Consider the following 27,761-nt stretch of genomic DNA (forward strand, 5'->3'; position numbering starts at 1 on the left):
CCATATAGCTGGGACCACAGCAGTGTATCACCACACCCAGCTGGTTTTTTGAATTTTTCTAGAGATGAGGTTTCCCTGTGTTGCCCCACCTAATTTTGTTGTTGTTTTCCCGTTCTTTTTTTTTTTTTTCTCGTCCTGTTTGTGAGGATTTAATCAAGGTCTGTATATAACTTGGTTACTATGTCTCTTAGGTCTCTTGTCATTTGCAGATTCCCCTTGTGATTTTCTGACCAAACCGGGTCATTTGTCCTGTAGAATTCTCAAATTTTGATTTTGCTGATATTATCCCCATAGTTTCACTGACCATGTTCATCTGTTCCCTGAACTTCCAAAAACTAGTAGTTAAATTTAGGTGGTTGATCTTATTCAGATTAAACTCTCAGTATTGCATGCTTTGATCAGAAGGCATAATGTGTAGTTGTGTGTGTGTGTGTGTGTGTGTGTGTTTTAGTGATGTTAGTGGTCACTGATCATTGCCCGTGTCAGCATTTCACTACCAGGGTAATTTGGCATTGTCTGGAGACACACTGATTGTTACAGCGTGGGGGCGGGAATGCCATAGGTACCTTCAAGGGTAAGAGTCAGCACAGCACAGCCCCCTACAGAAAAGTATTAATAGGCCTAAAATGTCAGTAGCACTGAGGTTGAGAAACTCTGGCCTACTTTTATAATTTCATCAGGTGTTTGTGAAATGGTCTTATTCTAACTGTTATTTCTTCTTTCTTTGTTAGCTGGAATTCTTTCATAAAGAGAAAGTCTTTGATCAGTCAGTTACCCAAGGATACGTCATACAGGAAAGGCAGGATGTATGTTTGATTCTTTCCTAGTTTTCAAAATAATGAATTAGTTCACTAGCATCTTCCAAAATTCACCAATGAACTTTGTGTGTGTGATTTTTTCCTTTTTAGTACATTATAAACTCACATGTTTTAGCATATTTGTGTTTCATTTCATTGCAGTTATTTTTATTTTATTGATTCATGTATTCATTTTATTTATTAATTTATTGTTTTGAGGCAGGGTCTTACTCTGTCACCCAAGCCGTAGTGCAGTGGTATAATTTCTGCCCACTGCAGCCTTGACTTCCCAGCCTCCAGCAATCCTCCCACCTCAGCCTCTTAAGTAGCAGGGACCACAGGTACACCACCATGCCCAGCTAATTTTTGTGTTTCTGGTAGAGACAGCGTTTTGCCATGTTCACCAGGCTGGTCATCAACTCCTGAGCTCAAAAGCAGTCCACCTGCCTCTGCCTCCCGAAGTGTTGGGATGATAGACGTGAGCCCCGGCGCCTGGCAGTTGTCTTTATTGATGCTCAGTGTTTCCCTTTGTTGAATGCTGGGTGCAGTGAATGCTGGGTGTGTCTTCATGTTGGTTTCTGAGTCCTTTTGACATGAGCACGTGGGCTGTTGTTGTACCAGAGAGCAAAATAAGGAAACTGGTGTTCTATGCTTATGTTGTGCATTTCCCCAAACTTGGAATCAGCCGTTCCTCCAGGGAGTGCAGGTTCACAGTCTGGGCTCTGAGAGAATTATAAGGTCAGTGTGGTCATCTTTCAGTATTAAGTCAGATATTCTAAATTATTATTTACTTCCTACATTTGGCCCAAGAGTCTAACCAGATATTTTGGGAAAGAAGGAATTAAATAAATGGATCTCATGGTTAGAACTGAAGTGATAACTATACTTTCACAGGGAAATATAACTTACAAACCATGCGGAATAGAAAATTATTTTTGCTCCTTTAGATTTCTAAAGGAATGAAACACACTGTGGGAAGAAACTTTAATTGGAGCATCTCATCAGTGTTATTCATGTTTTAACTCTGCTTCAGTAGTTTTTCAGGTTTATTACAAACCTGCAGTGGCCAAATGAACTAATTATCTCTAAACGGGGATTTAGCCAGTGGACTAGGCACACTGAAGCTTTGTGAGACGGGAAATTGATATTAACATTTTTTCCAGCTTGTTTTGAGCTCAATATATTCACTTTTTTTTTTTTTTTATTGAGACAGACTCTTGCACTGTCGCCTGAGCTGGTGTGCAGTGGCACGATCTCTGCTTGCTGCAACCTCTGCCTCCCAGGTTCAAGCAATTCTCCTGCCTCAGCCTCCCAAATAGCTAGGATTACAGGAGCATGCCACCATGCCTGGCTAATTTTTTTTATTTTTAGTAGAGACGGGGTTTTGCTATGTTGGCCAGGCTAGTCTTGAACTCCTGACCTTGTGATCCGCCTGCCTCAGCCTTCCAAAGTGCTGGGATTACAGGCGTAAGCCACCATGCCCAGTCAATATATTCTCATTTTTAATAGGAATAACTCTGTACTAAAATCTATTTGAGTGCAAGTTTAAGATTTGAAGATGTAATTTGACTCAGTACTTTCCACCTGCATTTTTTTCTTCATTCTGTGCCTGCTAAGACTATTCTATTACTTTATTATAATTAACCCCTGCGAAAAGAGCTCCCAGAGCTTACAGTGCATTTGATTGATGTAATATGGACTATTTATTATTTTCTAAATTATTTTGTTTGTATAAAGCAATCTGAAGAGGATGTAAGTCAGTTTGATTCCAAGTTTACACGTCAGACACCTGTCGACAGCCCAGATGACTCAACTCTCAGTGAAAGTGCCAATCAGGTCTTTCTGGTAAGTGAAAGAATTTCCATGTAGTCATGGGAAATTTTAAGTATGAGGATGGGCTCTTGGATAAGAAAATTCAGTTTGCTTGCTTTGCAGTTCATGTAGGTAACTGGGCACACTTTTTTTTTTAATTAGCGATGCCCTTATAACTTACTGATACCTACAAAATTGATTTTCATAATCCAACATTTTATTTTAGCAATTAGGGTGGGAATGTACAATTCTTTGGAGAGTATGATTCCCTTTTTTGGTTGGGCCACAGACGTAAAATGGTGTTTGGCTTAGCATCTCAACCAAAAATTAGTCTTAGCAGTGAGGAGAAAAACCTCACACTAACTACATGTATTTTATTCCTGAAACAGCTGTAGATTTTTGGTACTCTTTTTTTTTTTTTTTTTTTTTAAGACAGGGTCTCACCTTGTAGCCCAGGCTTAGGTGTAGGGTATAGTGGTGTGATCACAGTTCTCTGCAGCCTTGACCTCCCAGGCTCAAGTGATCCACCCATTTCAGCCTTGTGAGTACCTGGACTATAGGTGCCACATCCACCTAAGTTTTTATTTCTTTTGTAGAGACAGAGTCTCACTATTTTACTCCTGGACTCAAGCTATCTTCCCACTTCGGCTTCCCAAAGTACCACAGTTATAGGCATGAACCATCATTCCTGGCCCTATTTTTGGTACTCTTAACATAAGTAGGGGATTTTTTTTTTCTTTTTTGAGACAGAGTCTTGCTCTGTCGCTAGGTTGGAGTGCGGTGGCGTGATCTCAGCTCACTGCAACCTCTGCCTCCTGAGTTCAAGTGATTCTCCTGTCTCAGCCTCCCGAGTAGCTGGGACTAAAGGCGCGTGTCACCACGCCCAGTTAATTTTTGTATTTCTAGTAGAGACAGGGTTTCACCGTGTGGGCCAGGATGATCTTGATTTCTTGACCTCGTGATCCACCTGCCTGATTACAGGCATGAGTCACCGCACCCGGCCAAGTAGGGGATTTTTTAACATTAATTGTGAATATTTGACATCAAAATATATTGGTTCATATGTAATAGTGAATTCTCATCATAGAAATGCCTGTATAGATTTATAGCTTGTCTCCTCAGAAGAGTAAAGGTTTTTGATGTTGGCCAACAGAAATGATGGATTTATATCAGATGACCGTGAATGCATACTATTTTGCTAAAATATCACATGCTTGTTGATTTTATTACTGTACTTAATATGTCACATGAACATCTATCTCATTTTGTATCCTTTTTTTTCTTTTGTCATTCCTTTTTGGACTACCTCTAGGGATAACAGAATATGGGTAAAATAATTGTTTAGGAGTGTTTTTTTCCCTGTTTTTGAGTTCACTGGATTTGTCACTAACTTAATTCTCAAGCTTTTCTTCCCCACACTGCTCACTATGTAATAGAAGTAGTGTTGTATCTTATGGGATGGGAAATAAGCTCTAAAGTTCACATGGAGTTGGGGCAGGGTGGCTCACGCCTATAACCTTGAGGTCAGGAGTTCGAGACCAGCCTCGCCAACATGGTGAAACCCTGTCTCTACTAAAAATACAAAAATTAGCCGGGTGTGGTGGCGTGCACCTGTGGTACCAACTACTTGGGAGGCTGAGGCAGGAGAATCACTTGAACCCGGAAGGCAGAGGTTTGCAGGAGCCAAGATTATGCCACTGCACTCCAGCCTGAGCAATAGTGAGACTCCGTATCAAAAAAAAATAATTAATTTAAAAAAATAAAGTTAGCATGGAATGCAAAAGTTGTGTATAGTATAGTTTGAGTAAACAACACTGAATAATAATAGTCCTATAAATTAGTAATATAGAGCACATAGGCAAAAATATAATCTTACAGTATTAATTACATAAGAGATAAAAGATGAGTGAGTGCCTGCATGGTTTTAAATTCAAGTTTGATGGTGCATGATCAAAGTTACGGCATCTGTTAGTAAAATCTTAGGTTCAGTTATGGAAGTGGGCATGAATCACTTTAATTTTGGCATCTTTTTTTCTCTCATGTACTACAGATGTGGAATTTATACCTTTGATTTAAAATAGAGACCTTTTCCTCAATTGAACATTGCAGAATTTCAACTTATGTGACAGTTTTTCACCCACAAAATAGAAGCATTTTATTTAGCTACCAAGAAATCCAAAGTTGTGGCGGTAAAAGTGAGATATTGAAGCTTTCATTGCCAGTTACGGTATTATCGAGCTTTTCATAATTACTTAAATTGGCTAACTGATGAACAGAACAATTCATTTGTTAGGTTGTAGCCAGAATTCTGTACATAAAGTGGATCTCTTTAAACATGAATAAAAAAATAGGCCGGGCGCAGTGGGTTATGCCTGTAATCCCAGCACTTTGGGATGCTGAGGTGGGTGGATGACAATGTCAGGAGTTCCACACCAGCCTGGCCAATATGATGAAAACCTGTCTCTACTAAAAAGACAAAAATTAGCCAGGCGTGATGACTGTAGTCCCAGCTACTGGGAAGGCTGAGGCAGGAGAATCGCTTGAACCTGGGAGGTGGAGGTTGCAGTGAGCCAAGATCGTGCCCCTCACTGCACTCCAGCCTGGGCGACGGAGCGAGACTCCATCTCAAAAAAAAAAAATACACACACACACACACATATATACACACACATATACACACACACACACATATATATATAGTGATATCCCACTTATCTGGATAATGTGGTTCTAGCAACCTCATTTCAACAAATATTTCAATTCCTGTTGTAAGACCCCATCACATAATTAGAGGAAATTCAAAGATGATTAAGGCACAGCCTGTACCTCATGGTAGTTACAGCTTTAGTTCACTACAATGTTTGTAACATTATTCTCTGAAGTTCACATATAACTGTCACAATTCATATGTACTTCAGAATTGCACCTCACTCTTTGGGCCTTCACTCAGAGCTTTGTTGAGTCTTACTTATTGTAACACATATGCTTACTCATAGATTTTGATAAATAGAAGATAGGTGAAGATGGTTAAAAGAATGAACATTGACAGCTAGAGAAATGACAGCTGGTAGCCTAATAGTAAGGTCCAAGAGAGAACTAAAATGAACAGAACTGCATTTTTGCCTATTACAACTGAAAGGTTTTGAAATGTTGATACTTATTCATCAAGAAAATACCAAATTGTAGCTGGACAGAGATCACACATGCCTATATAGTCCCAGCTACTTGAGGGGCTGAGGTGGGAGAATAGCTTGGCTCCAGGAGTTTGAGGCTGTAGTGAGCTATGATAACACCACTGCACTCCAGCCTGGGCAATATAGGGATACCCCATCTCTTAAAACAAAACACAAATTCTGTCTAGTCATTGGCATAAAACCAGAAAGATCACCAGATCTGACTTTGATGCCAAGTCAGAAAATTGTTTTTACTTTGGCCTAATTATGAGAAACTGTTTTGGGGTGATAAACTTAATTGCTTACATGCCTGTGGCTAGAAACACTAGAAGTTTCTTTATGTTTCTCCTAGTATTTAACATCTTTTTTTTTTTTTTTTAATTTTTGAGATGGAGTCTTGCTCTGTTGCCCAGGCTAGAATGCAGTGTTGTGATCTCTGCTCACTGCAACCTCTGCCTCTCAGGTTCAAGTGATCCTCTTGCCTTAGCCTCCCAAGTAGCTGGGATTATAGGCGTGCACCACCATGCATGGCTAATTTTTGTATTTTTAGTAGAGACGGTGTTTCCCCATATTGGCCAGGCTGGTTTTGAACTCCTGACCTCAGGTGGTCTGCCTGCCTTGGCCTCCCAAAGTGCTGGGATGACAGGCGTGAGCCACTGTGCCTGGCCGTATTTAACATCTTCATATGGAGCCTGAATATTCCTGTTTTTTTTCTGTTCCTGTCAGCAGGGTGGAATTTTGTTTGCTAGCAATCAGGCTCAATAGAATTCTGTTTTCTTGAAGTGTGTGCCTCACGAAATGGCTGGAAAGAAGTTAACAGGTCTAAAAATGAGGTTGAGGATGTGGGAGACTGTACACATAAAGGTGTGCATCATTGTGTAGGTATGTCAGACTGAACAGCCCCATTTTCTTCAGATATATGACAAAATGCCATTCTGTAGTCCACTGTTACTGTTTTTCAGGGTTTTACATATGTGGCTCCATCTGTACTTGAAAGTGTGAAAGAAAAGTTTTCCTTTGAACCAAAAATCCGATCACCTCGAAGATTTATTGGCAGCCCACGAACACCTGTCAGGTATTTCACTCTTATTTTCTTTCTTTTTTTTTTTTTTTATTACAACCTATGAGTGTTTGCTTAAGAAATTTATGCCAAGTTACATAAATGAAGAACTGTCATGTTCTCTTTGGTTAACATAAGCACATCTATATCTCACATTGCAAAGGACTAGTCTGACTAATCTGTGATGTTATATGGTTTACCTTCCCTCCTGAAAGTAAGCAGCCACACTGGCAAATGTTTCTCTTTATCCATTCACTCAGCATTTATTGTGCACCAAGAGCACCAGCACTGCATGCTGCATGTTCTGTGTGTGTGTGTACAGTACTATAATACAGTAATTGTCCCTGTCCTGATGAAGCTTACAATGTAGTGGGAGAGTCACAATAGACAAAGGATATACAAAAATATAAGTAGTGCTAAGTGCTATAATTTAAAAGGGGGAAAAAAGAATGTAGTGGTAGACAGCAGAGGAAAAACAAGGGGGCTTCTACTCACAGTGGTCAGAGAAAGGCCTCCCTGGTGTAGTAACATCTAGCAGTGAACAGAAAGAGCCAGCCCTACAAAAATAGAAGGTTTAAGAATGTTGCAGGCAGAAGAACAGCAAATGCAAAAGCCCTGAGGGAGGAGAAAAGTTGTCCTTTTCCTGGAAATGAGATCAGTGTTCCTGGAGTGTGTGGTAAGTGAGGAGAAGGGCAGAGGTTTGGAAAAGGATTTTATTTTAAATGCAATAGAAAGCTGTTTTGAGCAGGGGAGAGTAAAATGATATATATATAATATGTATTTAAATATATATATCATTGAGGGGTTTGGGTGTCAGGTGTAGAGGTAAAGAGACTGGTTAGGAAATTCTAGCAGTTAATCTAGCGGCCGAGAGATGGTTCAACTTTTGCCTTTGTGCTAATCCACATGAAAATAAAATTAAATGAAAATAAATGTCATATTACCCCACTCCCTTTAAATGTAAAGGAAATATGTCTTGCTGAGATGACCCTTAAACAAATGAATGATAGCTCTTCCTTGTCTTAAAGCCCAGTCAAATTTTCTCCTGGGGATTTCTGGGGAAGAGGTGCTTCGGCCAGCACAGCAAATCCTCAGACACCTGTGGAATACCCAATGGAAACAAGTGGCATAGAGCAGATGGATGTGACAATGAGTGGGGAAGCATCGGCACCACTTCCAATACGACAGCCGAACTCTGGGCCATACAAAAAACAAGCTTTTCCCATGATATCCAAACGGCCAGAGCACTTGCGTATGAATCTATGACAGAGCAATGTTTTTAATGAATTTAAGGCAAACAAGGTTGAGTGGGCGATGTGTGAGCATCCTGCAAAGTGAAACGACTCAAAATGACAGTTTCAGAGAGTCAGTGTCATTACATAAAACACTTTGGACAGAGGAAAAATAAACATGGATTTTAAAAAATCAATCAATGGTGCAAAAAAAAAACTTAAAGCAAAATAGTATTGCTGAACTCTTAGGCACATCAAGTAATTGATTCCTCGCGACATCTTCTCAACCTTATCAAGGATTTTCATGTTGATGACTCGAAACTGACAGTATTAAGGGTAGGATGTTGCTCCTGAATCACTGTTGAGTTCTGATTGTGTCGAAGAAGGGTTATCCTTTCATTAGGCAAAGTACAAAATTGCCTATAATACTTGCAACTAAGGACAAATTAGCATGCAAGCTTGGTCAAACTTTTTCCAGCAACTTGGAATCAAAGACAAAAGAAACTTACCAATTGATGTTTTACGTGCAAACAACCTGAATCTTTTTTTTATATAAATATATATTTTTCAAATAGATTTTTGATTCAGCTCATTATGAAAAACATCCCAAACTTTAAAATGCGAAATTATTGGTTGGTGTGAAGAAAGCCAGACAACTTCTGTTTCTTCTCTTGGTGAAATAATAAAATGCAAATGAATCATTGTTAACCACAGCTGTGGCTCGTTTGAGGGATTGGGGTGGACCTGGGGTTTATTTTCAGTAACCCAGCTGCAATACCTGTCTGTAATATGAGAAAACAAAAAAGAATCTATTTAATCATTTCTACTTGCAGTACTGCTATGTGCTAAGCTTAACTGGAAGCCTTGGAATGGGCATAAGTTGTATGTCCTACATTTCATCATTGTCCCGGGCCTGCATTGCACTGGAAAAAAAATCGCCACCTGTTCTTATACCAGTATTTGGTTCAAGACGCCAAACGTGTTCAGCCTTTGGCTGAAGAACAAAAGAGAGTCAGGATAAAAAATACATACTGCGGTCGGCAAGGTGAGGGAGATAGGGATATCCAGGGGAAGAGGGTGTTGCTGTGGCCCACTCTCTGTTTAATCTCTTTACAGCAAATTGGTAAGATTTTCAGTTTTACTTCTTTCTACTGTTTGTGCTGTCTACTTTCCTTATATTTTTTTTCTCAACAGTTTTAAAAAGAAAAAAAAGGTCTATTTTTTTTTCTCCTATACTGGGGCTACATTTTTTGATTGTAAAAATATTTGATGGCCTTTTGATGAATGTCTTCCACAGTAAATAAGAAAACTTAGTGACTTAATTTAGGAAACATGTTAACAGGACACTATGTTTTTGAAATTGTAACAAAATCTACATAAATGATTTACAGGTACAAAGAATAAAAATAAAGGTAACTTTACCTTTCTTAAATATTTCCTGCCTTAAAGAGAGCGTTTCCATGACTTTAGCTGGTGAAAGGGTTTAATATCTGCAGAGCTTTATAAAAATATATTTCAGTGCATACTGGTATAATAGATGATCATGCAGTTGCAGTTGAGTTCTATCACCTCTTTTTGTTTGTCTTTTATAACGTCTTCAGTCTGAGTGTGCAAAGTCAATTTGTCGTATTTTGCAACCCTAGGATTTTTTTAAATAGATGCTGCTTGCTATGTTTTCAAACCTTTTTGAGCCATAGGATCCAAGCCATAAAATTCTTTATGCATGTTGAATTCAGTCAGAAAAGAGCAAGGCTTTGCTTTTTGAAATTGCAACTCAAATGAGATGGGATGAAATCCTATGACAGTAAGCAAAAACAGAACCATGAAAAATGATTGGAAATATACCTTTTCAATTGTGGCAATAATTGAAAGAATAGATAAAAGCTCATCTTTGGACAGAAAGCCTTTTTTAAAAAAATCACTCCCTCTTACCCCTCCTCCCTTATTGCAGCAGCCTACTGAGAACTTTATGACTGTTGCTGGTAAATTAGAAGCTACAATAATAATTAAGGGCAGAAATTATACTTTAAAGTGCAGATCCTTGTTCTCTGACAATTTGTGATGTCTGAAAAAACAGAACCCGAAAAGCTATGGTGATATGTACAGGCATTATTTCAGACTGTAAATGGCTTGTGATACTCTTGATACTTGTTTTCAAATATGTTTACTAACTGTAGTGTTGACTGCCTGACCAAATTCCAGTGAAACTTATTCACCAAAATATTCCTCCTAGGTCCTATTTGCTAGTAACATGAGCACTGTGATTGGCTGGCTATAACCACCCCAGTTAAACCATTTTCATAATTAGTAGTGCCAGCAATAGTGGCAAACACTGCAACTTTTCTGCATAAAAAGCATTAATTGCACAGCTACCATCCACACAAATACATCGTTTTTCTGACTTCACATTTATTAAGTGAAATTTATTTCCCATGCTGTGGAAAGTTTATTGAGAACTTGTTTCATAAATGGATATCCCTACTATGACTGTGAAAACATGTCAAGTGTCACATTAGTGTCACAGACAGAAAGCACACACCTATGCAATATGGCTTATCTATATTTATTTGTAAAAATCCAAGCATAGTTTAAAATATGATGTCGATATTACTAGTCTTGAGTTTCTAAGAGGGTTCTTTATGATTATACCAGGTAAGTGTATAAAAGAGATTAAGTGCTTTTTTTTCATCACTTGATTATTTTCTTTAAAATCAGCTATTACAGGATATTTTTTTATTTTATACATGCTGTTTTTTAATTAAAATATAATCACTGAATTGAAGTTTACTAATTTGATTTTATAAGGTTTGTAGCATTACAGAATAACTAAACTGGGATTTATAAACCAGCTGTGATTAACAATGTAAAGTATTAATTATTGAACTTTGAACCAGATTTTTAGGAAAATTATGTTCTTTTTCCCCTTTTATGGTCTTAACTAATTTGAATCCTTCAAGAAGGATTTTTCCATACTATTTTTTGAGATAGGAGATAATTTGAGGGGAGGGGTGGAGGATGCATGTATGATATTCCATAAATTCAACATTCTTTACTATAGGTGATAAATGATTATAAACAAGATGCATCTTAGATAGTATTAATATACTGAGCCTTGGATTATATATTTAATATAGGACCTATTTTGAATATTCAGTTAATCATATGGTTCCTAGCTTACAAGGGCTAGATCTAAGATTATTCCCTTGAGAAATGTTGAATTTATGAAGAATAGATTTTAAGGCTTTAAAAGTGGTTAATTTTTAAAAAACATCAATGTCCAAACATCTACCTTTTTCACACGAGTAGACAGACACTAGCAAGCTGGACAAACTATCACAAAAGTATTTGTCACACATAACCTGTGGTCTGTTGCTGATTAATACAGTACTTTTTCTTGTGTGATTCTTAACATTATAGCACAAGTATTATCTCAGTGGATTATCTGGAATAACATCTGAAAGATGGGTTCGTCTATGTTTGTGTTTGCTCTTTAAACTATTGTTTCTCCTATCCCAAGTTGGCTTTGCATCTATCAGTAAATAAAATTCTTCAGCTGCCTTATTAGGAGTGCTATGAGGGTAACACCTTTTCTGCTTTTCATCTTGTATTTAGTTTACTGTATTATTTGATTTCGGATTGAATGAATGTAAATAGAAATTAAATGCAAATTTGAATGAACATAAAATAGAAGTGATTTATTTTTTATTATCCTACGATAGGAAGAAATTAGTATATATATCAGGTGTATAAATGGTTTAAATAATTTATTTTCATTAACATATCAGATGTGTTCAAGTTGTCATATAAATAAACTATAAGGAATGGGTTAAAAGCTGTTCTGCTGAGAAATTGAAGCTATTTAAGTATGTAACAAGTTTACTGATTTTTATGTTAAATGTTACACATCTTTGATTTTCAAGTTATGTCAGATAGTAGACATGAATTGTTTACTTAAAAAAAATACATGTAACAACCTACGTGAAAGCTAGCTTCACAAAAAACTCTAGGAAGACCTTCTTGTGCTAACAATCAACAATTTGTTCAGCCATACTTGGTCAGCTACATTTGATAATTGGATGTGTATGCACAAAATAACGTAGTGAACAAATCTGTTTTAACTAATGTCTCAGTATATCTAGTGTAAGCTGGGTATTTTGCACGAACCACTTCTTACCTGTGAGGTAATTATACCACACTTGCCAAGGGAATTTCTCTACAGAAGCTCTCAAACTGATTTGACCTTGCTATACAACATAGTAGCATACCAATACTAGTAAAACAATCTTTTAGAAGTCATGATTTGAATTCAGAGTAAATGAGTTTCTGAATCTATATTACCTTTTTTTGAGGTGAAGGAATAGAGGGATGAAAGAAATGCTTCCAGTTCATCAGCACTGTTACTGGATGGCATAGCTCCATTAGATTTTCTCCCTTTTCAATTTATATGTAAACTGCATTCCCCAAAAAAATAAACCCACTATGCACCTCCTTGGTTATTTAAACACATTAAAAAACAGTACTGTCTGAATAGTTACAGGGTAAACAAATGTATTACATAGGTATTGTAATAGGGCTGAAGTAAAATGCTATTCTTGTTTGAACAGGAAGTCATCTTGGCTATCCTTCACAGCCGAATTGTAATCCCAAATTGTTTTTCTCACCCATCCTCTGCTGTATACCTAAATAATACAACTATTAGCATCACCACAAAGCCATTTAAATTATATTTGTAGTGGGTCTCAAAGTAGATAACAAAGTGAAATATACTATAATTGAATACAGTTGTACTTAGAACCTGGTAGTATTTACCTGGAGAAAAAAAGGTACAGACTTGCTAATGTTCATTTGTCAATTTGGATGGCCATACAGTCATGAAAGTGCCTTCTATAACCAGTTGGTCAGTATCCTTATTAATCCACGTGCTGGTTTAGCTTGTCTTACCAGTATAGCAAATTTGTTTTCTATCTCTGCTTCCTAAGTTCTCCTTTCTACCACCTTTTCCTCGACTACAAACTGATAGATGTACTCTAAACTTAGATATAAGCACTAGCAGCCCTTCAGACATGTTTTAGATTTCAGATTCCTCCTTAGAGGTAACAAGGGGAGAAAGTGCTTCATTCCCTTTTCTAGCACCCTGCACAAATACCTAGAGGCAAAAAACCACACTATAAAAACCTCATGACCACCTCTCAGTGCAAGCTTTAATCTTCCAACTGATGGTGATTCAAGCATAAAATTCCAAAACTTTTATGGAGAAGACTAATTATAAGGGCAATTCTTCTAAGATTTTAGGGCATCTGTCTTGAAACTTTTTTCTTTTTTTTAAATAGAGATAGGATGTTGCTCAGGCTGGTCTTGAACTCCTGGGCTCAAACAGTCCTCCTGCCTCTGCCTCCCAAAGTGTTGGGATTACAGGTGTGAGCCACCATGCCTGGCCATTTGTCTTGTTTTTTATACTATTCAAATCATGAAGTAAGCCAGCTGTTTGTAATCCACATGAATTATTTTAATAGTTACTTCAAGATACTCCATGGTACTATACAAAAAGCATGATCATGAACATTAAAGCTGATGGCAGGAAGAATTTATGACGTCCACAGACAAAATGAATCCATTTATTTTCACTGATTACTAGTCTTACTACAGAGAATAATACAATACTAAAATGTATCATCCTCAGTAAATTAATCTTCACTTAGAAAATCTGTTACTGATAAAATATAACATTTAGAATTTTCATTTAAAAATACAAATTTTATGAAAATATTAATTTTTAGGATGGGAATTATAAAAGTCAATGCTGAACAAAATTCTACTTTTAGATAGTATGTATCTTAAAATATTATGAAAAATATTCTTTATTCTGAAAACAATGTCAGGAAAGAATACCTGAGTTCTCTAAATCCACTGGTTCTAATTTCAAATTGCTGTTTTGGTAACATTAAGAAAACACATTTACAATTTAACACTGCAGTTACCTGTCAAATAATTAGAATAGAATAAATGTTGCATATACATTAGGTTGAACATTATATATTTTTTAAATAGGGTTCTTTCATTTAATCTTTTGGTGAATTGGACCGTAAGTCTCACATTCTAAAACCATCTGGAAACATTTTTCTTGCAGCCCTGAAAATCCATTCTGATGCCTTATCAGTAGTTACTATGACCAAATGACATTCGTATTTTGTGGCCTTAATAGTTTATACAACTTAATATATTTGAAGGTGTGATGAAGTGGCTCCATCTTTCCATTTGTTTATATGGTCTGAAATCACAGTTCTGCAGAGTGGACATGTTTTCTCTCTGTTAAACCATAAGGTAATGCACTCTTCACAAAATATATGCTGTAATGGAATTAAGAATTAGATTTTATACTTGATAATCACTTTAAATCCATCACATTGTAGGGAATGAAAGGGATTCTTTTTTTTTTTTTTTGAGATGGAGACTGGAGACTTGCTCTGTCACCCAGGCCGGAGTGCAATGGTGCCATCTCGGCTCACTGCAACCTCCACCCTCCGCAGGTTCAAGCGATTCTCCTGCCTCAGCCTCCCAAGTTGCCAGGATTACAGGTGCCTGCCACCACCATGCCCAGCTAATTTTTGTATTTTTAGTAGAGACAGGGTTTCACCATGTTGGTCAGGCTGGTCTCGTACTCCTGACCTCAGGTGATACACCCACTTGGGCCACCCAAAGTGCTGGGATTACAGGTGTGAGCCACTGTGTCCAGCCTGAAAGGGATTTTGAAGAGCACTAATCCCCTCATTTTACAATTGTGGAAATGGAGAACGTATGAGACATTCAAGAAGACAAAGAGCAGCATGATTGGCACTAGTGTTCTGGCTGTACCATCCATTTAACCATAAAAGCTATACTTAGGTGACACTTTTAAGATTAAGTGTGATAACAGCTTAAAGTCTTAGAGTTACTAGTAACTGCCATAAAGTGTAGGAAAGGGCCACAATCCAGTAACAAATGGTGTTGTTCTAAATGGCTAGTATCCAATTATAAAAATAGCCTGTTTTTTAATCACTTTGGTATTCAATCTGCCAGTTAAATTATTTTTCCCTTTCATACACTCCTCTGCATAAAAATTTTCAGAATATAAGGGACAAAGCCAATCCACCAATCCCCTGATAATGAATAAATTACTAGTATGTACACTGAATGCTACCTTCCACTAAACACTAGATTTTTTTTTTTGCCTTACAACAAACATAAATGTGACTTTTGCAAGTCACAGAAAAGTGCTGTATTTAGGTTTTTAAATTTAAAAATATAATTACCTGACAGATGAGAAGAACTGGCTTCTGAAATTCAGCTTGACATATTGAACAAATATCATCCACATCTGAACACTGTCTCTTGCTGGCAGCCACTCCATAACTCTATGAAGATAGTAAGTTCTGTTCATCTACAAATTTCTTTCTTTCCTGTTCTCAAATTACATAAGTGATGCTGTACTTGTTAAATCTCCCTGGAACCAGGCATTTGAAAACCTTCCCAAAGGTTACAAACATTTCAAAGCTGAACCACATATACCGAACCACCTCTTGAGTGTACCAAGATGAAATCAATAAAGAATACATAATAGGATTTTGGAAGATTGTTAGATCTACTAGCTTTCCAAAGGATGATAGTGCTTCGAATTCAACATAACTGGCTTAAGAGACTAAGCAATCTGAAACATAACTATTATAAAATCTATAGCCATGTATTATTTGATGCTGGACTGCCACGTGGAGTTCACTTATTACCTGCAGCAGTGGTTCATAAAATCAATCCAGCCAAAGCTTGGCTGGCTGAATGTAACTCATGTGGAAAGCTTGCTTTAAAAATAGATTCCTCTGTTCCACACAATATTGACTCAGTAGGACCACACATATTGGGATGTGACCCAGTAATCTATTATTTGAAAGGTCTCCAAGTGACTGCAATATGAAGACAACTTAGGGACCACTGAAGAGTGTTCTGTCACTAGGTCTAAAAATTATTCCAAATTATAAAAAGCATTTAGTGCTAAACATGAAAAAGTTTTACAGAGAAACTGCAACTGTAAATGTCACCTGGGTAAAATAACTACTGTGAAAACTAACTGAACAAAAATGCAATTATTTGAATTATCTTCTAATGTCCTAATAACAAGTTTCTCGTCTCTGAGATTTTAACTTCCTCACCAGATTCAGAACTTAGGCATTAACTAGATGTGATGTTAATAACCCTCAGTGAAATTTGGAGAAATCAAAATGTTACAGACGAAACCCGCTTTCTGTAGAAATGATGGGGAAGAGGTAACTAAAGAGTAAAAACACCCAAGTTCAGTCACGGTCATGAGGGTAAAACATGACTTAACATATCTGAAGTTGCCTAAACTTCTTGTACTAAAACGTCTCAGGCTAACAACATCAAAATCAAAGTAAAACTCAAAGGGAAAAGATATTAAAAATTAGGTTTTTTTGAGACTGGTGATGAAGATTTCAGAAACAAGTCAGAATACTGTTAGATGATCTTGGTGTCAATTTCCCTTCAGTAAGGTATCATTTAGCAAAGTACGTGTGCAGATAATTATGCTGACAAGCTTTTAAAACATTACTCATCTGGGCCGGGCGCGGTGGCTCACGCCTGTAATCCCAGCACTTTGGGAGGCTGAGACGGGCGGATCACGAGGTCAGGAGATCAAGACCATCCTGGCCAACACGGTGAAACCCCGTCTCTACTAAAAAATACAAAAAACTAGCCGGGCAAGGTGGCGGGCGCCTGTAGTCCCAGCTACTCGGGAGGCTGAGGCAGGAGAACGGCATGAACCCGGGAGGTGGAGCTTGCAGTGAGCTGAGGTCCGGCCACTGCACTCCAGCCTGGGCCACAGAGCGAGACTCCGTCTCAAAAAAAAAAAAAAAAACCAAAAAAAAAAAAAAAAAAAAAATTACTCATCTGGCATCTTGGAGACTCCCTCTCCAGATAGTAACTGCCATTTCCCTGGTAAAGGAGACTTGAGCAAATCAAAGTATTGATGACTGATATCCTCTCTATAGTTTGTCTCAGAGAAAGAATATCAGGGTATTTTCTTGAGAGTATTTCAGCACAAATCTTACAAGACCAATTATAGTAAAATGGTTGATGCTCACATAATCATCAGTTGAACTGACTTGGACAAAGCTGAACTCTCTGAATTTTATTATGTCTTGTCTAGAGAAAGAAACTTACATAGGATGTAGCAAAGTTTGTTTCTACATTGCTAGCTCTATCTTAGGGAAAAGATGCCCTGGCCAGTTAGTCTGGTTTACTTTGTAGACATAAAACTTTTTTTTTTTTTTTTTTTACAATATATTATTCTGTTGGGATTCTTTTAAGTCAGTCTCCTTGAGCCCTGGTGAAATGACTGCAAAGTTGAGAATCAAACCCTGAAATCTGGTGACCACATGTAGGTACTGGGAACCTTTCAGGCTACTAAGTAGTAAATTAGGGTTCTCTATGACATCCTTTCACTGCAATTTGCAACATCAATAGAATCACATAATCATATTATAAATGACATCAGAGTCTCAATTGTTAAATTTCATGCCATGAACTTATTTGTGCACATATAATCGAGCAATGGGGAAATTTGCTCCAGTAAGAAAACTGCAAGAGACATCATTTTTGGCAATGAGCTTTCTAAACATACACAATAAATTATAGTCAAAGGATTTTCACAGGTGAATAAGGAGTTAATAGGAACACACAAAGCCCCCATTTGTGGATTAAAAAAGAGGAACAAAAGTTCATAAGATTTTTAAGGGTTTACAAGCCCTTAAAAATGTCAAATGGATTGAAAGGGCAAGAGACAAGTTCAAATATATAAGCACTGCAACAATTAGCAGGTGGTTGTCAATGTGTGATTCAAGAATCTGATCACAGAGATAAAACTCCTAAATTATTATAGCCCCAAGTGCCAAAGTACTAGAAAAGCATCAAAGTAAAAGAAAAGGATCATCCATTTATGAAATCCATTCTTGTAAAACTGCTGAACTAAAAAAATTTTAGCAATGAAGAAAGGTGAAGGTGTTTTTCGTAACTGATAAAAAGTACTTACTGGTTGTGTAAAAAATATTCGTAAAACCTGTCTGAAAGTTCTCAGATGCCCAAAAAATTCCAAAAGCTGAAAAGGGAAGTAAGAGATCATTTATTAATTCAAACAGTCCTATCTGCTAAACCCAAAAACCAAAGCTGTAACCCCGTAACATCAAATCCTCATATTAACTTAATGCTCATTATATGTCACAACTAATCATTTTGTGCTGAATATTTTATTCAATTTATAGATTTGAGCCATATCAGCAAGCTGAAGTACATTTAAACACCTAGAGTAACAATTTGATCAAGACAAATACAAACAACTATGTCAAAGTCAAAGTAATTTTATCTGATTCACGTTTTTAACATTTAGATTTTATTTTATTACTATTTTTGAGACAGAGTCTCACTCTGTCACCCAGGCTGGAGTGCAGTGGCATGATTTCAGCTCACTACAACCTTTGCTTCCCAAGTTCAAGCAATTCTCCTGCCTCAGCCTCCTGAGTAGCTGGGACTACAGGCACCCACCACCATGCCTGGCTAGTTTTTTTTCATATTTTTAGGAGAGATGGGGTTTCACCATGTTGGCCAGGCTGGTCTTGAACTCTTGACCTCGTGATTCACCCACTTCAGCCTCCCAAAGTGCTGGGATTACAGGTGTGAGCCACCGCGCCTGGCCAATATTTAGATTTTAAAGTTTCATAAAGTGATTATTACGTTGAGGGCACAGGCATGGAGCGAACAGGACAAGGTACTCTACTAGTTTAAGAATTATGTGTATGACAGTGTTACTACCGAGGATGGGTATGTTCTATTCCACTTGTTTTCCCTACTTAGATAATCCACACTATGTGAAAGTCTACTCCCCTTCCCTCCAATGAAAACTGAGGACCGCTGGATTAAGATAGTCTATTTCTGTTTCTCCATTTCTAAACAGAAATAGAACCTGCTATTACTTCAAACTAGTGATACGAAGATAAACTATAAAACTGTTAAAGAGGAAAACAGTAGTATGTATCAGTAATCATTAATATGAATCATGCAGTGACAAGATTTGTAATGTTACCTACTTTTAGTACGAGGTAGAGTAAAGCCAGCAATATCCCAAGACTCCATCTAGTTACGTTAGCAAACTCCCCATAGCTTATAAGATAGCGAAACCAAACTGGTATGGGAACAAAAGTTCGGTAGTATTGACATAATTCTTCTAAAAGCATATACCAGTAACCCTAAAAAATAAGAAAACAAATAGATCTACCCAAACTACTTAACTACATAGCGCAAACAATACTAGACTGAGAACACTGAGTATATGATACAATAATATAAATAACTATAAAATTAATCTTCATAATGATTATGACCGAAACTCAAGCTGGTTCTCACATATTACAGTCACCAAGTGGTCTGCTTTGAAAGAATTTCTAGGCTGGACATGGTGGCTCCCAGCACTTTGGGAGGTCGAGATGGGCGGATCACCTAAGGTCAGGAGTTCAAGACCAGCCTGGCCAATATGGTGAAACCCTGACTCTACTAAAAATACAAAAATTAGCTGGGTGTGGTGGTGGGCACCTGTAATCCCAGCTACTCAGGAAGCTGAGGCAGGAGAACTGCATGAACCTGGGAGATTGGAGTGAGCCAAGATCACACTACTGCACTCCAGCCTGGGCAACAGAGCAAGACTCAGTCTCAAAAAAATATATATATATAGTGAAAATGTTTTATGTATATTGCAAGTAAAACCTATGTGAGTATGTTTTTGCTGATTATAAAAATTTAAAAGTTTTAATTGCCTATGGGAAACCACTGAATAATTGTATATAGTCAACTGTCAACTGATAATGCCTTGGAGAACAGAAGTACAAATCTAAATAGTTTCCCATATATGATGTGGGGACTGATTTTTAAATTATTCTGAAACAAATATAACTCTGATTTTATCCAAATAGGTTAATAATCAGGTTCAAGTGCCTGAACAAATGGTTGCCAAGCTGAAATAATACAGATAATTAAAGCTAGTTAGCAAACTGAAAAATTGCAAAAGGAGGATTCATTTAAACAAAGACTAATAGCATTAATGTGATTCGTTAACATCACTCCAATAAAGCATAAGTTAGTTTCTTACCTTAGATTTAAAAGGCATGATGAAAGAAGGCACCAATAAAATAAGGCATTTTAAGCCCATGAAAAAGAATTTCAGAATGAAGTCTGTAATTCCAACAATCCAAAGTACTTCCCAGAAGCTCAAATGGTCCAAAGTAGGATTTAAAAAAATTAAGCTACCAAAAGAAAAACATCAGAATTTACCAGAGCAACATACAAACGTAAAGTATTAATAAAGGGTTTTAATTTGCTACAAATATTTTGATATGTAAAAAATATGAATTTGGCAGGATGTCAGAGTTCACAATAATGGAATGGAGGATCATTTTGCTTATTTTAGAGAGACTTTTAGAATGGATTTTAGATCTTCCCTTCATAGAATAAGGAAAAAGTCTTCAGTTTGTCATAGTTGACACCTTTCTAGCCTGTAAACGAGAGTTATCAATACCAAACTTCTGCCATGTTTCTCTTAACCAATTCCAATTAAGATTCCATCTCTTTCTTTCAGTGAGTTGCTTGTCAAGATCATCAACTCCCTCTGTATGGCTAAATTTCAAGGTCACTTCTCTTTTTCCGTCTTCCCTCCCTGAATAATTTTCTTTCTAGACATTTTTTTTTTTTTTTTTTTGAGACGGAGTCTTGCTCTGTCGCCCGGGCTGGAGTGCAGTGGCCGGATCTCAGCTCACTGCAAGCTCCGCCTCCCGGGTTTACACCATTCTCCTATCTCAACCTCCGGAGTAGCTGGGACTACAGGCGCCCGCCACCTCGCCCGGCTAGTTTTTTGTATTTTTTAGTAGAGACGGGGTTTCACCATGTTAGCCAGGATGGTCTCGATCTCCTGACCTCGTGATCCACCCATCTCGGCCTCCCAAAGTGCTGGGATTACAGGCTTGAGCCACCGCGCCCGGCCTCTTTCTAGACTATTTCTCATATTTCACTGATGGTTTCTTCTTAGTCTCCTTTGCTGTTTCTCTTCTAATTGTGGCCATGTCCAGTACTGGGCTCTCTGTCTACACTCTCTCTTTCCTGGTTTAGTTTTGTCCAGTCCTGTGGTTTTTAAATATCAACCATATGCTCCTGATACCAAAATTTATAGCCTTAACCTCTACCCTGAGTTCATGACATATATTTGGTACCACTTTCTTAACAATTCTACTTAGCCTCTCAAACTTAACATGTTCAAAACAAAATTACTGATTTTTCTCCTCAAAATCAGTTCCTTCCTCAACCCAATGAAATGACACCACCATCCAGCCTAGCTGCTTAGAGTAAAAACCCAGAGGTCATTCTTACTTCTCTCCACCCACCTACCCAATCCAGTCCATCTGAGGGATACTGGCTCCACCTCCAAACTATATCCCAGATTTGCCCATCTCTCCAACTCCAGTGAAACAAGGTCTTCTAATATTCTAGTAAAAGCTGAAAATTCAGAATACTGCCATTTGACACGGAAACTTATCAGCTACTGTCATTTAGTAAGTGTTCTTACTTTCAGAAACAAAGACCAACAATAACAACCTAATGGTACTTTAAAAATATGGAATATATGGCGTGAGCGCGGTGGCTCACGCCATATATTCCCAGCACTTTGGGAGGCTGTAATCCCAGCACTTTGGGAAGCTGAGGCGGGCGGATCACAAGGTCAGGAGATCGAGACCATCCTGGCCAACATGGTGAAACCCCGTTTCTACTAAAAATACAAAAAATTAGCCAGGCGTGGTGGCAGACGCCTGTAGTTCCAGCTACTCGGGAGGCTGAGGCAGGAGAATGGCGTGAAGCCGGGAGGCAGAGCTTGCAGTGAGGCGAGATCACACCACTGCACTCCAGCCTGGGCGACAGAGCGAGACTCCCATCTCAAAAAAAAAATATATGGAATATATAAACAAAAACTCAGGTATCAAAAAATTAAATATTTATTGAGCATCTGCTATGTGACAAGGCACTGGGGATACAAAATCTGAGTAAGTCACTTAAAGCACTCACTTATGAGGCCGGGCGCAGTGGCTCACACCTGTAATCCCAGCACTTTGGGAGGTTGAAGCGGGCGGTTCACGAGGTCAGGAGTTCAAGACCAGTCTGACCAACATGGTGAAACTCCATCTCTACTAAAAATACAAAAATTTGCCAGGCGTGGTGCCAGCTACTCAGGAGGCTTAGACGGGAGAATTGCTTGAACCTGAGAGGCAGAGGTTGCAGTGAGCCAAGATCAAGACACTGCACTCCAGGCTGGGCGACAGAGTGAGACTCTGCCTCAAAAAAGCTCTCGCTTGTGAAAGGAGACAGTTAAAAACCGAATTGAACTGAATACAATAAGTACTATGTGAAGTAAGATACAAAGTGCTATGAAATATACGATTACATTAAAAATGTAATTGTGTATTTGGACCTCTAATTACCTGTAATAAAGTGACTGAGAATGAAAGGTGTAATATAAAAGAACAGAAGATCCTGCTAAGAATACCAGTAACCAAGCACACTGAATCTTTGAGGACCTTTCCTGAAAGATAAACAATTTTATAATGTTACTTTGATTTTGCCAGAATTTTAAATATCATTAAACTGTTTTACTTTAATGACTATTAACTTAGAATATTTTTCTAAATTAATCTTAATATAGAATATCTGTTAAACTGTACATAATCATCACAGTTACTGTTTTATACAACTTTAGTGACCAAACACAACTCATATATATATATATATTTTTTTTTTTTTTTTTTTTTTTTTTTTTGAGACGGAGTCTGGCTCTGTCACCCAGGCTGCAGTGCGGTGGCCGGATCTCAGCTCACTGCAAGCTCCGCCTCCCGGGTTTACGCCATTCTCCTGCCTCCGCCTCCCCAGTAGCTGGGAGCCCGCCTCGTCGCCCGGCTAGTTTTTTGTATTCTTTAGTAGAGACGGGGTTTCACCGTATTAGCCAGGGTGGTCTCGATCTCCTGACCTTGTGATCCACCCGTCTCGGCCTCCCAAAGTGCTGGGATTACAGGCTTGAGCCACCGCGCCCGGCCACAACTCATATATTAAACAAATGTTTAAAATACAAGTTTCTTCACTGTATGAAAAACATTACCTATGTTTCAAAGAAGCCAAGTCTTCTCTCAAAAAAAAAAAAAAGGAAAATTAAATTAAATTAAAAAAAAAAAAAAGAAGCCAGGTCTTCCACAAGCTGACATAAAGGACCTACCCAGGACGAGGGCAGTGGCTCACACCAGTAATCCCAGCACTTTGGGAGGCCGAAGTCAGCGGATCGTTTGAAGTTAGGAGTTTGTGACCAGCCTGCCCAACACAGTGAAACCCGTCTCTACTAAAAAAAAATACAAAAGTTAGCCAGGCGCCGTGGTACGTGCCTGTAATCCCAGCTACTCAGGAGGCTAAGGCATGAGAATCGCTTGAACCCAGGAGGTAGAGATTGCAGTGAGCCAAGATCACGCCACTGCACTCCAGCCTGGGCAACAGAGTGAAACTCCATCTCAGAAAAAAAATGGACCCACCCACAAAAGAAAATTTCAAAATGCATTTTAACCTTGATTCACTTGTCAAGGTTTTATATTTAAAAAATTCCCAGATTATAAGAATTTAATAAATTAATGTTTTAATCTCACTTCTTTTTTTATATGGGGTCTCGACACATTGCCCAAAACTCCTAAGCGCAAGCATTCTTCCCAACTCAGCCTCCCAAGTGGTTGTAATCTCCCTTTATTTATTTTTTTTTTTGAGACAGGGTCTCACTCTTTCACCCAGACTGGAGTGCAGTGGCATGATCACAACTCACTGCAGCCCCAACCACCTGGGCTCAGGCAATCCTCCCACCTCAGCCTCCCCAGATAGCAGAGATTACAAGCACGTGCCACCACGCCCAGCTAATTTTTTGTAGAATTGAGGTTTTTTGGCCATGTTGCCCAGGCTAGTCTTCAATTCTTGGGCTCAACCAATCTGCCCATCTCAGCCTCCCAAAGTGCTGCAATTACAGACATGAGCCTCTGTGCCTTGCCTGTAATCTCACTTTTAAAGTCAAGTTTAATGAAGTTTACTAATTTCAGATCATTAAGATTTCTCTAGTTTGATAGGTTTAACTATAAATTTCCAGGTTAGAATGTATACTTTACACAGGCATAGCCATTTAAAGTTGCTTAAAGGTGAAATTTTAGAAACTCATCCTATTTTTCCCAATGATTTATATGATAGGGCTCGTGTAACTTATGTTATGGAAAAATTCCTTGGGTTTAATTTTCTTTTTTTTTTTTTTTTTTTGAGATGGAGTCTTACTCTGTCGCCAGGCTGCAGTGGCACGATCTTGGCTCACTGCAACCTCTGCCTCTTGGATTCAAGCAATTCTCCTGCCTCAGCCTCCCAAGTAGGTGGGACTACAGGCAAGCGCCACCACGCCCAGCTAATTTTTGTGTTTTTAGTAGAGATGGGGTTTCACCACATTGGCCAGGCCATTCTCAAACTTCTGACCTCAGGTGATCTGCCCGCCTGGGCCTCCCAAGATGTTGGGATTACAGGCATGAGCCCCTGCGCCCAGCCCAGGTCTTTTTTTCTTTTTTTGAGACGGAGTCTTGCTGTGTAGCCCAGGCTGAAGTGTAGTGTTGCGATCTCAGCTCACTGCAACCTCCACCTCCCGGGTTCAAGTGATTCTCCTGCCTCAGTCTCCCGAGTAGCTGGAAATACAGGCACATGCCACCACGCCTGGCTAATTTTTTGTATTTTTAGTAGAGACAGGGTTTCAACGTGTTAGCCAGGGATGGTCTTGATCTCCTGACCTTGTGATCTGCCCACCTCAGCCTCCCAAAGTGCTGGGATTACAGGTGTGAGCCACCATGCCCAGCCACTAAAAGTTTTTAATGATGATATTACTTAGTATGATCAAAGTAACTCATACAACATGAAAGGACTTACCAAATCAGATCAAATCGTGTGTTCTAGCTCTTAATCCTTTTTACTACTTTTTCTTTAACAGTAACCAATTTTTTTTTTCTTACAAAGAAGGTAAGGTGAAGGAATTCAGCTTTAGGAGAGATAATTTATTCCAGGATTTAGATAACAAATTTAATATATCATGGATGTTACAATATATCCCATTACTTTCTATTTCTTTCAAAAGTTATTTCCTATTTCTCTCAAAATTATTTCTCTAAAATCTATGGAGAGAAACAGTTAATAATTTTTTAGTTGCTTGTTATACTTACTCTTAGAAAAACCTGATTTACAATGCTTTTGTTTGCATACATAAAAGTTGTTAGCAGCCCAATTCCAAGAGAAATTCCTGTTAGAAAATAAGTTCCAGTTAATTGAAAGAAAAAAAAATCAAAGAGGATTATATAAGCTAACAATAACATAAATTAAAAACACACAATAATAAAAGCTAACAGAAAATAAGTAACTGAATGCATTAAGTAGATTACCAATAATGAAAGAAAATTAACTGAATTTAGGAATGAAAACAAGTCAATGTTTTATCATGCCCTACCTGTTATATGCTGCATAACAAGTTTGACACTCAGAATCAAAATATATGGAAGACTTTTTTGCAACCACTTGAAGAGATAGCGGAATTCTGAGAAGGAGCTACTACCATGATCTCCAGATTCTGCGGCAGTATCATCAGGCAGCCTTGCTTCACTGTGGGAGTGACCCCGTGAGCGACTGTGTACGCATCCATGGGCACAGCTATGGACACCTGACCTTGTATTTCTGGAGCTTGTATTTTCTGCACATTCTTTAGGTATGGAGTTTATCTGGATATGAACATCTCCAGAATGAAGACAAGACCCTTCTCCTGTCAATCTTGTGTGGACACACTGAGGGGCTGAGGCATCCTCACTGCTTCCAGTTCCTGGAGGACTGTGCAATTGGCTACGATTGGCTTGCATGGCCCTTAAATACTTTTTCTCTGACCCAGATGTCTTTGCTTCAGGGCTCTGTCTCCTAAAAAATCAAATAGAAAATATTCTAAAGAAACAGGCAGTTAAATACCGTCAATATATTCCTCACTGGGTATCCCTTATTCACTAAAGGAGTAGCAAATAATCACAGCAGATGAATTTTCAGGTTATTTATCACTGGAGTCCTCCTTTCTCCCTTAATGCCAAGGCTCTGCTGCCCTACACAAATGATCTTTTAGGGAACATATGCTACCAAAAAAAAGTTGAGCTGCAAATGCTTCCAGTTCCCTAATGGCAGAAGGCATCCGCAAAACACTCATGAAGTATGGGTGCCCAGCAGATGTTAATAAGCACCAGTCCTCACTGGATACTCTGGTACATTTACTTTGCCCAACTGGAGCAGTTTCATCTCTGATGTAGATTCTACATCAAAGAAGTTTCATAAGGAAGAATGAGTCAGTATTTTTTAATGGTTGGAAATGTTAGGAAGAAAAACGACATTAAATCTTAATGCCTTACTATCATCATAGGTAACTAATAATAAACACTGCACTTAGGTGACCTACAAATTATATTTTCTGCTCAAGCAGCTTTCCCAAAGCTCATAAAGTTTCCAATAATTAATAGTGCTACCAAGAATATTACCTCCCCGCGCAAAAGAATGTTACCTAAATACATTTAAAGCATAGATACTGTGGGGAGTCACCATGTAATTGCTAGGTAACTCTTTGGTCTGAATAAGCAGTTACACAGTCGACCCAATAAAATGCCACCGTCGGTGGTGTATGTATTACGGAGGGAGGGGTGTGAGGAAAGAGGACCCTAGCAGAGAAAGATCTCTCTAATAAATGATCCAGTGTGGACCTCCTGGAACCAGAAGAACAGAGTGGGCATCCCAGCTGACGATACGCAGAGCCTATCCCACGCCGCCGTGCTTTTCCCGTTTGTCTAGGAGGAGGCTAGAGTTCACTTCAGGGAATGTTCTGTGTCATTCTATTTCACTCCCAGGACTGAACAGTGGTGCAGTCACCGTGTCTGGCGGCTTGGGTTTCAGTGCTTTTCACTAAAGGCTTTCACCGAGGCCCCGACGCCACGGGTGTTATTTCGTCAAAACTCTGAAGAGCGACGTTGGACAGCAGGGTTTCAGTGTCTTTTCTATAAATAACATAGAACCCTCCCACTTTCCTTCATGCACAGACAAGAAAGAGGAGAAAAAAGGGAAGAAAAGTCAACACAACTCTTCCGGAATCTCTGAGGGCAGAGTTCTCCACCCACGTCCGAGCCTCGAATGCCTATTCTCCCCAGAGCCCCCTGCGCCGCGGCCCCTCGCCGCCTCCTCCTCTGCCCGCTTCCCCCAGGCCTGACCTCTCATGACCAGAAGCTGACGGAGGTGTCGGGAGCGACAGCAAGAACAGCGGCATACGCCGCCTCCAGCCCTTCAGTCGGACCATCAACCGCAAACCCCGCAAGCTCTTCTCTCAGCCCGGCGGCGTCGGCGGCGGCGCGCGCGCTCCCCGGACGTTCTCACGCGCGCGCACCCTACCCCTGCTCCGCCTCCTAGCCCCGCCTCCTAGCCCCGCCCCCGCGCCGCGCCGAGAGGAGAGCTCGCGGCCGCAGGGGTCTGTTGGCTGCGAGGACTAGCGGGT

General features: G+C 38.8%; 2 protein-coding genes across 8 annotated transcripts in view; one reads left to right on the forward strand and one right to left on the reverse strand.

Moving 5' to 3' along the window:
- RPS6KB1 (ribosomal protein S6 kinase B1) overlaps positions 1-11,752 on the forward strand; it is a 64,196-nt gene extending 52,444 nt beyond the window's left edge. For all 4 annotated transcript variants that reach the window (XR_004430705.1, XR_004430704.1, XM_033183721.1 and 1 more), the window contains 3 exons: positions 2,535-2,642; positions 6,745-6,857; positions 7,871-11,752. Coding sequence is in view for 2 of the 4 variants with exons in the window: in XM_033183721.1 (XP_033039612.1) it covers positions 2,535-2,642; positions 6,745-6,857; positions 7,871-8,108 (459 nt within the window). In the remaining 2 variants the exon portion in view is untranslated. The remainder of the gene's footprint in view (positions 1-2,534; positions 2,643-6,744; positions 6,858-7,870) is intronic.
- RNFT1 (ring finger protein, transmembrane 1) lies at positions 1,167-27,761 on the reverse strand. 4 transcript variants are annotated; one of them, XM_033183739.1, is made up of 9 exons: positions 27,481-27,756; positions 25,806-26,158; positions 25,420-25,496; positions 22,630-22,730; positions 20,256-20,409; positions 19,201-19,359; positions 18,150-18,215; positions 15,364-15,465; positions 1,168-1,519 (listed from the first exon to the last, which is right to left on the reverse strand). In XM_033183739.1, the coding sequence occupies exons 1-9, from the start codon at positions 27,564-27,566 to the stop codon at positions 1,364-1,366; spliced, it is 1,254 nt and encodes a 417-aa protein (XP_033039630.1). In that variant the 5' UTR covers positions 27,567-27,756; the 3' UTR covers positions 1,168-1,363. The 4 variants fall into 4 exon arrangements, with proteins under 4 accessions (XP_033039631.1, XP_033039630.1, XP_033039627.1 ...); XM_033183736.1 differs by having other exon boundaries at positions 1,171-1,519; positions 25,701-26,158; positions 27,481-27,754; XM_033183737.1 differs by lacking the exon at positions 1,168-1,519 and adding an exon at positions 13,559-14,421 and having other exon boundaries at positions 25,701-26,158; positions 27,481-27,746.

The sequence above is a fragment of the Trachypithecus francoisi genome, unplaced genomic scaffold (genome assembly GCF_009764315.1).
Source record: "Trachypithecus francoisi isolate TF-2019V2 unplaced genomic scaffold, Tfra_2.0 Lachesis_group20, whole genome shotgun sequence".
NCBI classification, from domain to species: Eukaryota; Metazoa; Chordata; class Mammalia; order Primates; family Cercopithecidae; genus Trachypithecus; species Trachypithecus francoisi.